This window comes from Buteo buteo, chromosome 8, assembly GCF_964188355.1.
Source record: "Buteo buteo chromosome 8, bButBut1.hap1.1, whole genome shotgun sequence".
NCBI classification, from domain to species: Eukaryota; Metazoa; Chordata; class Aves; order Accipitriformes; family Accipitridae; genus Buteo; species Buteo buteo.
The window spans coordinates 19662040-19674483 of NC_134178.1; the positions used below are offsets into that span (position 1 = coordinate 19662040).

The 12444-nt window shown below is 41.0% G+C and overlaps 1 protein-coding gene across 4 annotated transcripts in view; it reads left to right on the forward strand.

Annotated features, from left to right (window-relative positions):
* APP (amyloid beta precursor protein) overlaps positions 1-12145 on the forward strand; it is a 234430-nt gene extending 222285 nt beyond the window's left edge. For all 4 annotated transcript variants that reach the window (XM_075033881.1, XM_075033883.1, XM_075033879.1 and 1 more), the window contains 2 exons: positions 2680-2826; positions 10888-12145. In XM_075033881.1, coding sequence (XP_074889982.1) covers positions 2680-2826; positions 10888-10989 — 249 coding nt within the window. In that variant the 3' untranslated portion in view covers positions 10990-12145. The remainder of the gene's footprint in view (positions 1-2679; positions 2827-10887) is intronic.
* Positions 12146-12444: the final 299 nt, after the last annotated feature.

Below are 12444 nucleotides of genomic sequence, written 5' to 3' on the forward strand. Positions count from 1 at the left end.
TTTCAGAAATAGATTCCTTTTCTGTCAAAACAGATGGTGGTGATACATGAAGGAGGCTGAACTCCATGGAGCATAACCTTTTGCAAGATTGTCTGCTTGGGATAAGAGGAGATTCGCTACTGGCCTTAATTCAAATTTGTACTTGGCTGTATCAGTGTGTTTTGTTCTTTAAGGTATATTGAATTATTAACAGATGAAGGGCAGGTAGGAGCAAAATATTGTTCCCCATTTGAACTGTGCTTCTTAACACAAAAATAACAACCAAAAGCAATGTAAGTAAGAACAAGCATCTTCTAAAAGCTTTTTTCAGTTCCTTAATAAGTAATGAAGAACCCCTACAGCAGTGTTGACTATAAACCTTTTCTGCTTCCTCTTTTGTAAAGGTATATTACATGATGAGATTTCAGTTCCATAACTTTCAATATTCTGATATTAAACTTGAAAGCTTTTTTTCTTAATGTATTCTTAAAGCTAAGTAGTGCTGAAAATTAAAATTAACATGGGATTCAAATTTGCATTTGAACTAGGCAATCACTGTGTGAAAAGATACTCTGCCATCTCTTTGATGCCAAGAACTGAGAATTCCCAGTTTGACGAGCTAATCCAAAATGCATTAGCACTAATTTGGGAAATTCTGACATGCTTAGCTCAGATAGGTTAAACATCCCGATGGAGTAAACCCATGCAGTTTACTGTAGGGAAAGAACTTGCAGGAATGTGTACTAGACACAGTAGTTATTGATCCTGTGTCATATGCACTTCCCAGCAGCAACCTTTAATGTTTAAGTGGTTTGATACCACCCCAAGCAGTTTGGTGCTGGAAACTAGCCTTACCGTGGTGGCTGATAGGGAATGCATTGCAATCCCTGCACTTGAGTAATCTGTGTCATGCTTAAAATGGGACCTTTCCAGCTTTTTAAGGCATTTTATGCCATACTTCTTACTGATAGGTACAACCAGTATTTAAAAATTAGTAAGCTGTCCTCTAGGTTATCTTTTCAACTGAGTCTGAGCAAGGAGTCTGGTATTGCTGAGAAAGAACTGGATCGATGCCTTACAGGGCATTGCTTGTTTACCACATCCATATCCTAGCTGATGCCCTTCTCCATTAGCTTTAATTCAAAAGCAGTAAGCACAAGATACTTTCATCTGTGTTTTCCTTCTCCTGTGCCCCGATAGGATTTACTGAAACAGTCTCCTTAGGATATTGCTTTGAATTCAGCTGCACATTGTATTTTGCACGCAAACTTCTGAATTGAGCTGAAATTGCAGTTATTTTCTCCCTCATGAGTGTTCACATTTTAACTGTACATTAGGTTGATTTTCATGGCATGGAGTGCTTAAGGCCTTCCTCTGTTGCACCTGTGTATTAGCTGGGGCATTTCACAGTGCTCAAAAATAGCATGGTAACAGAATTTCAGTCCTGGGCAGGTAAAATTGACAGAAGAAATTATTACTTCACATCAGCTTATGCCAACACTGTCCATTGTGTGTACTTTCCACTGAATTCTTAACTTTAAGCACATTTCTTGCTTATGACTAGGAACAATATAAATATTTATATGGCATGCTTTAATACCTCTCTGAGGAAGACTGTGTTTCTTAAAGAGTGCAAATGTTATACAGCTCATTATAATTCTCTGCTGGTTTCCTGCTTCCCTCTGCATTTTTGTTAAATACTTATCAAAGTATTTAGTCTTTCAGAGTAAGGTAGCCTTACAATTCTGTGAATGTAATTTATTTTCTAATCCTTTTTGCCCATTTTGGTTAAAAATAATAAAAGCCCACTATTGACAAGCAGACAAAAGGTTTGTAAAGTATGCATAGATATAAAATAATGCAGCATATTCCTTGAATACAAAGCAGAACAGTTAAAACAATCACCCACTTTTCATATCTGCTCCTGTTGCTAAAAGCCATTCTTACTAAATGCTTAGTAAAACATCTTGCTGTCCACTGATTTGCCTTGTCAGTACACATAATTCAAGTGGATCTTCTCTGTTTTTCACACATCTGTCATCTCGTCTAGGTCTCACATGAGTATGCTCATCACCTAGGTATAGTTCATTCTCCCCTTACCCTGCAAAATCTTGATGCATCCCTTGGTGGTCACTTAAATTGGCATGCTTGTGGGTTTTGGACTCTTGTCTCTTTGATGTGAGAATTTTCTCCCACCTCGTTGTCTGCAAGTTTCACTGTTGTCCTACAGGTCTTCGCTGCTCCTTTATCGAAGAAATGCATCAGGTGTATTCCAAACAAGCTGCACAGGTGTAAATTTATGAACACTTTCACGATGAGCATTCTAAAAATAAAGAATTCTCTATGCCCTCTGGTTACTCCTCTACAAGCTTATCAGTCATTTTGCAATTAGCTTGACTTGCTTACCCAAGAAAAAAAAAGAGCTACTTAGACCCATGTGAAGCAGCGATATGGAGATGAGTCTTTCCCTTAGCCATAGCACTGCTACATCACAGGCAATACAGATTTCCCAAATTGCTCTTCTCCCGACTGTGAGAGCTTTGTGGTACAGTGATCCAATTTTGAATAATTAGGGTGACATGCAATGCTGCTTAATTACTGATACTTCAGTAGGCTTTATATTGCTGTGGCAGCTGGACAGGTTAGCCAAATACTCAGTGAACTTCTTATTAGCGACCTTCCTTTATTTTTCTTTTGTAGGTGTTCTTTGCTGAAGATGTGGGTTCAAATAAAGGTGCCATCATTGGACTAATGGTGGGAGGTGTTGTCATAGCAACAGTCATTGTCATTACTTTGGTGATGCTGAAGAAGAAGCAGTACACATCTATTCATCATGGGGTTGTGGAGGTAAGAAAAAACTACCAAGCACAGCTGGTGTCACATGTACAACACAGTCAACACACTGCTCTATAAATATATTTACAAATGAAGAAACCATGGTTTTGGCTAGCCTAATGTTCAGAGTTGGAGTGGCTGCATCTGACAGAGTGGAATCAAATTGTCTTATTTTGTAAATGCAGACACAATATAAACCATGTGAAGTTGGGTGTAAAACCACAAGAGTATATTCTGGAACTATCCCAGACCAATCACCTCATAATGTAAAAATTCATGTTATAGGAGATTTAACAGAAACCAATGAGCAGATACTACACAAGAGGAGAAATCTGTTTTTATTGTTGTTGGGAATGCACATACATGGATTTCTTTATTTAGCTTGCAAATAAACATTTGAGGCAGGTCTTCTGTGGATTGTGCTGTACACTACAAGGATTTTCCCTAAACAGATACTTCATTACTTTCTGTTCTCTAAACAAGATTTTCTTTTGCAACCAACAGCTTTTGATTTTATGGCTAATCTGAAACTCATAGATTTGAGAAACATAACATCCAGGAGTCTTATATGGGATTTTCAAGATGAAAACCCTTGTCTTTTCCCAATCTGCCAAGTAAATTTGTGGTCAGTTTACAGTAACTTAAAATTCCTCATTGTTGTGGTTTAACCCCAGCCAGCAACTAAGCACCACGCAGCCACTCACTCACTTCACCCCCACCCAGTGGGATGGGGGAGAGAATCAGGGAAAAAAAAGTAAAACTTGTGGGTTGAGATAAGAACAGTTTAATAGGACAGAAAGGAAGAAAATAATAACGATAACAATAATAAAATGACAATACTAATAAAAGGATTGGAATATACAAAACAAGTGATGCACAATGCAATTGCTCACCTCTCGCAGACCAATGCCCAGGTAGTTCCAGAGCGGCAATCCCCCCACCCCCCCCAGTTTATATACTAGATATGACATCACATGGTATGGAATATGCCATTGGCCACTTTGGGTCAGCTGTCCTGGCTGTGTCCCATCCCATTTTCTTGTGCCCCTCCAGCTTTCTCACTGGCTGGGCATGAGAAGCTGAAAAATCCTTGACTTAGTCTAAACACTACTGAGCAACAACTGGAAACATCAGTGTGTTATCAACATTCTTCTCCTACTCAATTGAAAACATAATGCTATACCAGCTACTAGGAAGACAATTAACTCTATCCCAGCCAAAACCAGGACACTCATGTGTTGCTTGGATAATTATGAGAACTGGAAGGAGGGTCATGTAACTTTTTTTCCCCTTGTGTATTGATATCTAATTTGCTATGTGAATGTCTGGTTTGCGGATAGTACTTACATTAGCCAGCACTTGAAACATATGTTTTTGCTTTCCAAAACAGGTATCTTAAATTTTTGATCGTAACTCAGTCTTGTTCAAGTCCACAGTTATGTTGCTTTCGCTTGAGTCAAGTGAACCTTGCTTTGGTCTTGCTGGAGACATACATGCTTCCTGATGCATGTATTCCACCATCTGGGGCAATGAAGTGTCTTAAAAATGTTTGAGTAAGCCTTTGTCTTAAGCCTGTGCTTGTATGTCCCTGTGCCCGTGCTGTGGTTGCTCACATGCTTTAAAACCTTCCTAAGAGACGTGGTCAGAAGAGCACCAACCATTTGGGGTGAGATTTGAGCAGACAGCAAGCCATGAAGAATTTGGACCAAGAGGCAGAAAATAGAAAGCAAGAATCTCAGCTTTAACTTTCCACATGAAAGCTTCCAGCCCATTTCGTAGGAAATTGAAACAGGTTTTTGCTTTAAACCACCTAGTTGATAGCTGCTGCCAACAGTTGTGCAACCTGAGACCCTCCTTTGGCTAAATTTAGTGACAACAAAATAGGTCAGGAGGCTTGCTAGGCCAAAGCCCCAAATCAGTCATTGAATGTGGACATACTATTATTGCAGGACGACCTTAAAATTTCAGGTGGGCTTCACCTGATGGAATGAAGTGGCAAAGATAATCCTGGATTCCTGCAAGCTTTCTTCAGTGACAGTGAACTTGGAAACGTTGGACTAGAATTAACATGCACAAGCTGAACAAGTAATTCATGTCAAAATGACAGCATCACTTAGGGAATAGCAAATTTTACAGGTCAAACCATGCAGCTATAGCATGCAGATCTACAAAGAATATTAGTTGATTTACAATACCACACTGAAGATGGTGTTGCCTTGTAGATTTGCTGCATTGTGTCTGGCATTGGCAGGCAGGATTCCTTATTCTGCCAGACTTGCTCTGTGGTCTTGGCAGACTGCATAGCCTCACTGTCTGAGCTTCTCGCCTGCAAGAAAAGCATAACATCTATTTTTGTCCTAGGTTGGTGAAAATTTTGTAGCACTTACTTTAGGAAAAAAACCGCCACATCTCAAGTCCCATAAACAATCGATGTTTAATATTAAAATATCTTAAAAATTAAGCTGTTCCAGTCTAAAGAGGATTAATTTACTCAGCAACAGTGCACCTTTAATGTGCTGTGCACAAAAAGCACAAAAGAGCAAAATTACTTCACATAAAAATAACAGCACATCAGCTCTAGGTTGGCTAGTATATTTTAACTAAATTTGCAACCTGTTTGTTGCATGTCAGAAGTTACTGTGAGAATTTAACTCTGTGGTAATGGATGCAAGATTACAAAACAGGTCCTGTTCCACCTGTATTCTTATTTTCCAAAAAGTCAACTCTGACTGTAGTACTTTCTCTCATTTCACTATTAATTTAACAAAAGATATTATTAAAAATACTCTTAGCCTTTTTTTGAAGCTCTGAGGAGGAATATACTTGTCCTATTTAGAAAAAGTGTCATAGTAATTTTTTTCCAAGTCTGAAAATATAAATGTTTCAAAGTGGTTCAGCCTCTCCAGGAAAAGGACTGCCACAGTTAAATAAATGACTTGAGTGACTGAAAATTACTTACTATATCTGCACATAGGAGCTCTGGCAAACGTTTTGAAGGTGGTTTTTGCTGGTGTGCCCACCCCAGTCTCTAGGAGATTACTTCCTCCATGAAAGCAGGTGGCAAAAGAGAGTTTCTCACCTCTCCTCTGCTCCAGACTACAGCCAACTATCTCAACTCGTCCTCTTTCAGGTTCTCCTCTTTGAAGCTCATTTGCTTTCTGTTACAGAGGCAGCACCTCCAGCAGGAGCATGTGGGGAGAGGTGACAATGGGAGGGCTCATCGCAGTAGCAGAGAAGCCATTAAAATTGCTGTAGTACTCTCCAAAGTCCATCTCTCAAAGTCCAATCTGCAGGTGTATATTAGGCAGCGCCCATATACCATCATTTAAACAACAATGTTCCGTTCAGTGCGTCTCTTGAGGGCTGCCAGCACCTCCCGTCTGGGCTTTTGATCTGCCCCGTGTGTGTAGATGCAGCACGTGAATTTTTCTGCAGTATTACCATCTTCCTGACTCCACATTAGGATTTTACGTGTGAAAGATCCATAGGCCGGAGGAGAAGGGGATAGATGGACAAACAGTCTCAAAAGAGGTTATCTACATGACCAAGCTGTTTCCTCAAGAGACATCACATCGTAGAAAAGAGAAGTGTCTAGGCTGCTTCTCAGCAGTGCCAGAGTACCCACACCTCTTACATGCTGTGTTCAACTTCTGCCACCTCCATAATGGGTGCAAAAAGCTTCTTAAAATGGTAAAGGGCTTTAGGGATTTACTGACAAGGAAGTAATCGGGTTCAAGGCGTGTCGTTTGGCAGAGCAATACCTAGGACAAAGGTTGCAAGGAATGAATGGAAGAGTTTGGCAGAGTCGAAATGCGTAAAAGTGAATAGAAAAGACGACATTCAGGATGAGTGATAGTGGGCATAGGTTGGCGGTGAGATGGATTACCCTACAGCAGACAGCTACAGGAAGGAGAGGAAGTACCAGCACTAGTCATTTTAAAGGCTAAGGGGGAAAATTAAAGAAAAAATTGACTAAGACTGCAAGTAGGAGCCTCAATAAATCCCTTTCATCTATAAATGCCATATTTCAGAGGTTATTGGACTTTCACTATAAACTACCTTTATCAAGTTGAGACTTTTTAATATGGAATATTGTGCAAGGGTGTTAAAAATTCAGTCTGATTTTCCTGTCCTTCCTCATATTTTTCCTGATCTTTCTCCTCCCTGATTTTCTTCCAAGTTTTTCTAGTTTCTCATCAGTCCTTTAGTCTCTTCTGCCTTGCACTTTCTTTGATTCTTTTTTATTTATGTTGTCTTACCCTGTTTCTTTCCTGCAAGCGGGTTATTCTGTGTGCTTATCACATCTTCTAGTCTTGAATAAGAAGTGCTGAATGGGAGGCTTAAGCTAAAATGGGTGACAGAGTTCAATACAGTGTTGTTTGGAGCTTAAATATGAAGAAATACAGCACAGGTTCTGGCATACCCCTCCTTAGCATCCCAGCCTAATGCGGGGAGCCTCCTGGAAAGAAGGATGCTCTCAGGCATGTATTGGTACACAGAGATCCCTGATCCCTCAATCCGAGAGCTTCATATTGCACTTTAATTTCATGCTAGAAGAGAATCTTTTTGAGCTCTTGGTGGCTTTAGTTGTGAATTGTGAGTTACGCCAGTAGCGTGGTGTTACTGTGCACAAGAACCAGGGCTGACTTGATGCTACAGTAGCCCCTTAAAGAATGAAAGGAACTGTGGCTTCTCCTCTGTGCTTGCTTTGTATTCCTATTTTCTGTAAGTGCTGAAAATGCTACAGGAACACTTGCCATTTTCAGTGCTTTGTTCTTCTCTTCCCTTTGCAGCCATGTTAGTGACAACTTTAGCAGCAGCAGATGGCACGCAGCAACATTGTCACAACGGAAATAGTTAACGCTGTTAAATTTGCATGTTCCTCAGGGCAGGGATTAGGCCTTTTACATGTTTGTACAAAACCTATATGGAATGGATTTGTTAGGCCCTATTGCTGTTATGCTGATGACATACATAGAAAACAAGTGCTCTGCCGAACAGCTATAGCATTTAAGGAATTGCCAGAAGTTGATTCACTGCATATGGATAGAGATGGTGTATCCTTGCGGAGGAAGAAGTTGGCAGCCCCCAGAGAAAGGACAGTAAAGCTGCAGGAAGCAACCCAGTCCCTGGAGGTAGTTGCAGAGACGAGTGCTGTGAGTTGTGGTGGCTCTCACTGCCTCTCACCCAGCCCCGCCACTGCCCTCTCTGCTTGGGCGTAGGTAAGACTTGAGCAGCAGGCACAGACGAGTCTTTAAAAGGCGAGTGCACTGTCGTACGCTGGCTGCTGAGCACATTGTACAGAAGTGTCTTGGGGATTTAGGTGTAGAGGTTGAAGAGGAGACGGGCTGTGAAATTCCCAAGGGTTCGCCTGTCCTTGATGGATCAAAATGATTGTTGACAGCCAAGCTGAGCACTCACTGCTTGCATGGGCTGGCCAGGGGAAGCTTGCCTCCTTCAGAAGAAGTTTCTTTTGTCACTTTTGGAGAGGGAGGAGGGCAGGGAAAGAAAAACACTGGTTTCCCTGATTTCTGAAAAAAGGGAAATCTGGAAAGGGCAGCTTAAAGCAAGAGCGACCTCTCTCTAAACAGGATCTCACTGACTAGGAGCATGTCACAGGAGGGGAAAAAATAGATGGATAGATAGATTTTTGAGTTTGTTGCATAAGAGAATTACTCCATGCAAATGCAACTTTAAAAAAAAGGGGGGAGGGGGGAGAAAACCTTTGAATGGCAGTATTTTAACAGCAAAAAACGCCAAGTTATATTGTAGAATCAGAAGGACAGGCAGCACCGTGTCAGCTCAGCCCAGTAATCCTTTCTGCTTGGTATCCTGTTCCCTCCTGGCAGGAGTCAAGGGCAAGGGCTTGCTGGAAGGCTCAGGACTCCCACCTATGGAAAGTTTCACAATAGCTTGGGAACAAAAGCAGCATGTGACCCTTAAAGTTGGGTATTTCACAAAAATGTGTAATTATTATGTAAGAGAAAGAGATTTGATGGAAGATACAGTGTTGATTGAAAATGCAATTTGAGAGTTGGAACATGGACTAGGAGATTTAGAAGGGGCACAGATACGAAAGTGGATCAGATTTGGGGTTATCAGTTCATCTGAGCAATCCAATACACATGCCACACAGAGAACCATTTCTTCAGTAACAAATAAAAGACCATCAAGAGAGAAGATGGCTCTGAGAGGAGCCATTTTCTAGTGGTATTGTGGTACAACCTACCTCAATAAAAGAACGGCTGCAAAAATAAGCTGAGCAGCCTGCATTTGTCCCAAGCATGAAGAATATTGATAAAATCTTTCTCCAGGGTATCAGGTAACAACTTACCAAAGGTCATAGTCTGTCCTCACTAAGCTATTTCCAGTATTGTAGAGTAGATTTTAAATGAGTATCAGACATAAGTACTTCTCCTTTGCTTTTTTATTAAAGGGTTAGAGTAAGTTAGCCTGCTATGTAAGGCTTCTTGAGAGCCTTTCCATTATCCAAAAGGCTATTTTTATGCTAAAAGTAAATTGATGTTTTTCCTAAAGGTCACTACTTACAGGAATCTACAGGAAAATGTTCATACCTAATACTTTAGTGTAGCGTTTTAGGCACCTTCCCGATTTAAAATTTTTGACAATGTAAAATTCACTTTTTACCTTCTCTTTTAAGAGCTGTCAAACACTAGAGATATCAGAGAGCAAATGAAATAGCTGACAAGCAGCTTTCTTAGCTCTGTTTTCATAGGCAATTAGCAAGATAGCCAGGATACAGTAGGTTTTGAATACACAATAGCTATTGAGCTCATACAGCAGAGGTAAAATACCTAATTAACATTTAGACTGTTCTCACCCACTCTAATTTGATGGAGTTTCATGTTACTGTAATGTTCAATGAAGGAGGAAAATCATTTGTGGAGCCACATGTATTCAGTGGAAAAGTCTTGACTGCACTGTCTTTATGCCTGTCTTCCAAGTAATCAAGAAAGGTCAATTTTTGTTAAGTAGAAATACTTAAACCAGTGCAGACACATCAAGCTTTTTGTCACTAAACTGAACAAAGCTCGGCCTTGGAGCCAGAGTTCTGTTTCTGTAAGTGCAATGGGATTTTTTGCTCACTTTGTGCCTGGCTACTCTGGCATTTCCTTGCTACCCTCATTTTATTTTTTCCAATTAATTTTCTTGGTCTTGAAACCACAGCACCTGCAACAGATCTGAGAGCACAATATAGACAGAAAGCAGCCTCAAGCCACTTCCTTCAGCTTTTTAGTGATCCCTTTCTTTTAAGATCCAGTTGACCCCAGGTATAGATACTAATCTATATCATGGGGGGGGGGGGGGGGGGGATGTAATAATGGGGGACTATCAGGGTGATGCAAAATATATGCCCTTTTTTTGTTTGTGGAGTTGCATGCTTCCTGAGCCAGACAACAAAAAACAGTGCTAGTACTGCTGAGTTTGATCAGCTGGGTTTGAAGTCCTGCAGCAAAAAAAAAAAGAGTTGCAGAATTGTTCCTGTTGTCTTATCTTCTGTGTATTACTCTGTCCAAAAAGTGAACCATGACTGTCCAAGCTGGAAGGGCCATCACTCGCAGGTTGCTCTTGAAAGCTGTTTGCTGGCTTCTCATTTATTGCTGGGTGCAGTGCCATCTATTGATTTTGTTCATGAGGCCACTCATGGTCCTGCATAACTTGGAGATAAGTGTTTTCAGAGACAGTTGTCTCTTCAGACAAAGAGAGCCTCCAGGTCCTAGGTTTAATAGGACCAGGTTTAATACTCTGTTTAGTGGAGAAGTATCCCTATCACTTCCCAGCCACCTTTATTTTAGACTTTCTTTCGATATTTGGACTGAGCTTGGGACCTAGTTTACTTTCCCCCATTCATTAAGGACAAAAAGGAGGGGGGGGGGGGGGGCAGGCACAGAAGAACCTGTCAAAGAAACCGTCTTGTGTTTCAGAGGATGCTTTCTGTCTGAATGCACAGGGGAGGGTACAAAGTATGGTGGATGGCCGTAAAGTAAGGAAATGTGGGGTATGCTGTGAATTGAGCAAGAATCTGACGCTGGTTGTTTCTTCTCACAACAGGTGGATGCTGCAGTGACACCAGAGGAGCGCCACCTTTCCAAGATGCAGCAAAATGGCTATGAAAATCCCACCTACAAGTTCTTTGAACAGATGCAGAACTAGGACACCACAGCAGCCTCATGAGTTGGACAGCAGAATGATTGCTTCACTGCCCATCGGTGTTCAGTTATAGAATAATGTGGAAAGAAAGAAAAACACTCTGTTTTATTATTTACTCATTCTCGCCTTTTGACAGCTGTGCTGTAACACAAGTAGATGCCTGAACTTGAATTAATAAAATCAGTAATGTATTTTCTCTCTCTTTCTCTTTACATTTCAGTCTTTACACTACATTATTAATGAATGTTTTTTGTGTACTGTAAAGAGGTTAGCTGTATTTAACTAGTGCATGGATAGATTCTCTTTCCCAATTATTTATCATGTAGCTCCTAGCCAGTTGTATATTATTCTTGTGATTTGTGACAAAAATTAAGTCCCAACTGAAATATGCTTTAAGAATTGATGGGGGATGCTTTCTGTGTCTGTGGGGTTTAGCTGCTTCTCTTTGCTGAGCATTTTTTTCTGATCACTATGCATTTTAAAGTAAAACAACATTTTTTTAAAAGTATTCCAGATGAGTTATTGAAATTCTTTTCCTCTGCAGCTGCATTTTATTGTACAGATTGTTGCTCCTGCTGTATTAGTGACGTAGAAATCATGGGAATACACAGTCGTTTCTTTGTGCCTGTTTTATGTGCACACTTTAGGCATTGAAAGGTAAAGTTTATTTTCTTTTCCATGTATCTTTTTGATCTTAAAAAAAATATTAAAAAGAATCCCTGTTAATTGTGAGCACTTCTGGGGGGGGAAAAGTGCCTGCTGGTCGAAAATTAACGGGGATCCTCTGCAGGATGATTGTACAGAACCATTGCTTATGAATTGATAGCTTTCTACACTGTGTTACATAAATAAATTAAGAAAAAAACGTTTGGGCAAGAGTTTTCTTTGGAGACAGAAAAGATTTCTGAAAGCCACTTAAATAGAAAACATGGAGGTTCACACTGAGGGAGGGTTAGGAAGGGATTTTCCTACAAGGATGGTGGCACTCGCAGTCAGACCAGAGCAGAAGGAAAGCGGCAGCGAGATGGGGTGGGGAGTGACAGGCGCCGACCGGCACACCTGCCCCTCTAAGATGTCATCTCTTTTTTTTTTTTTTCCTTTTCCTTTCTTTCAGTTTGTATAATAGTGTTTTAATGTAAATAAATACGTTCCTGGAGGAGCCCTGTTGTTGTAGTGTGTTTCTGTGCCAACCAGCCACCCTTGCTTGTGCGGAGGAGCGCAGCTTGTGACTAACCTCCCACCTCCCTGTCCATCCGCAAGAGCGACTTGCCAGCGAGCTCTTCTCTCACCGCTGCTGTCAGCTTCCCGGCCTGCCACATGCCTCATCGGTGAACACGAGGAGGAGCCTCCCAGCCTGCAAGACCATCCAGCCCGGCACTGCGGCGTGACAGCGGGTGCCCAGGAAGGGTAAAACAGCACCACCCATAATTTTTTCCCAAAAAGCTGCAGGAAGGGGGC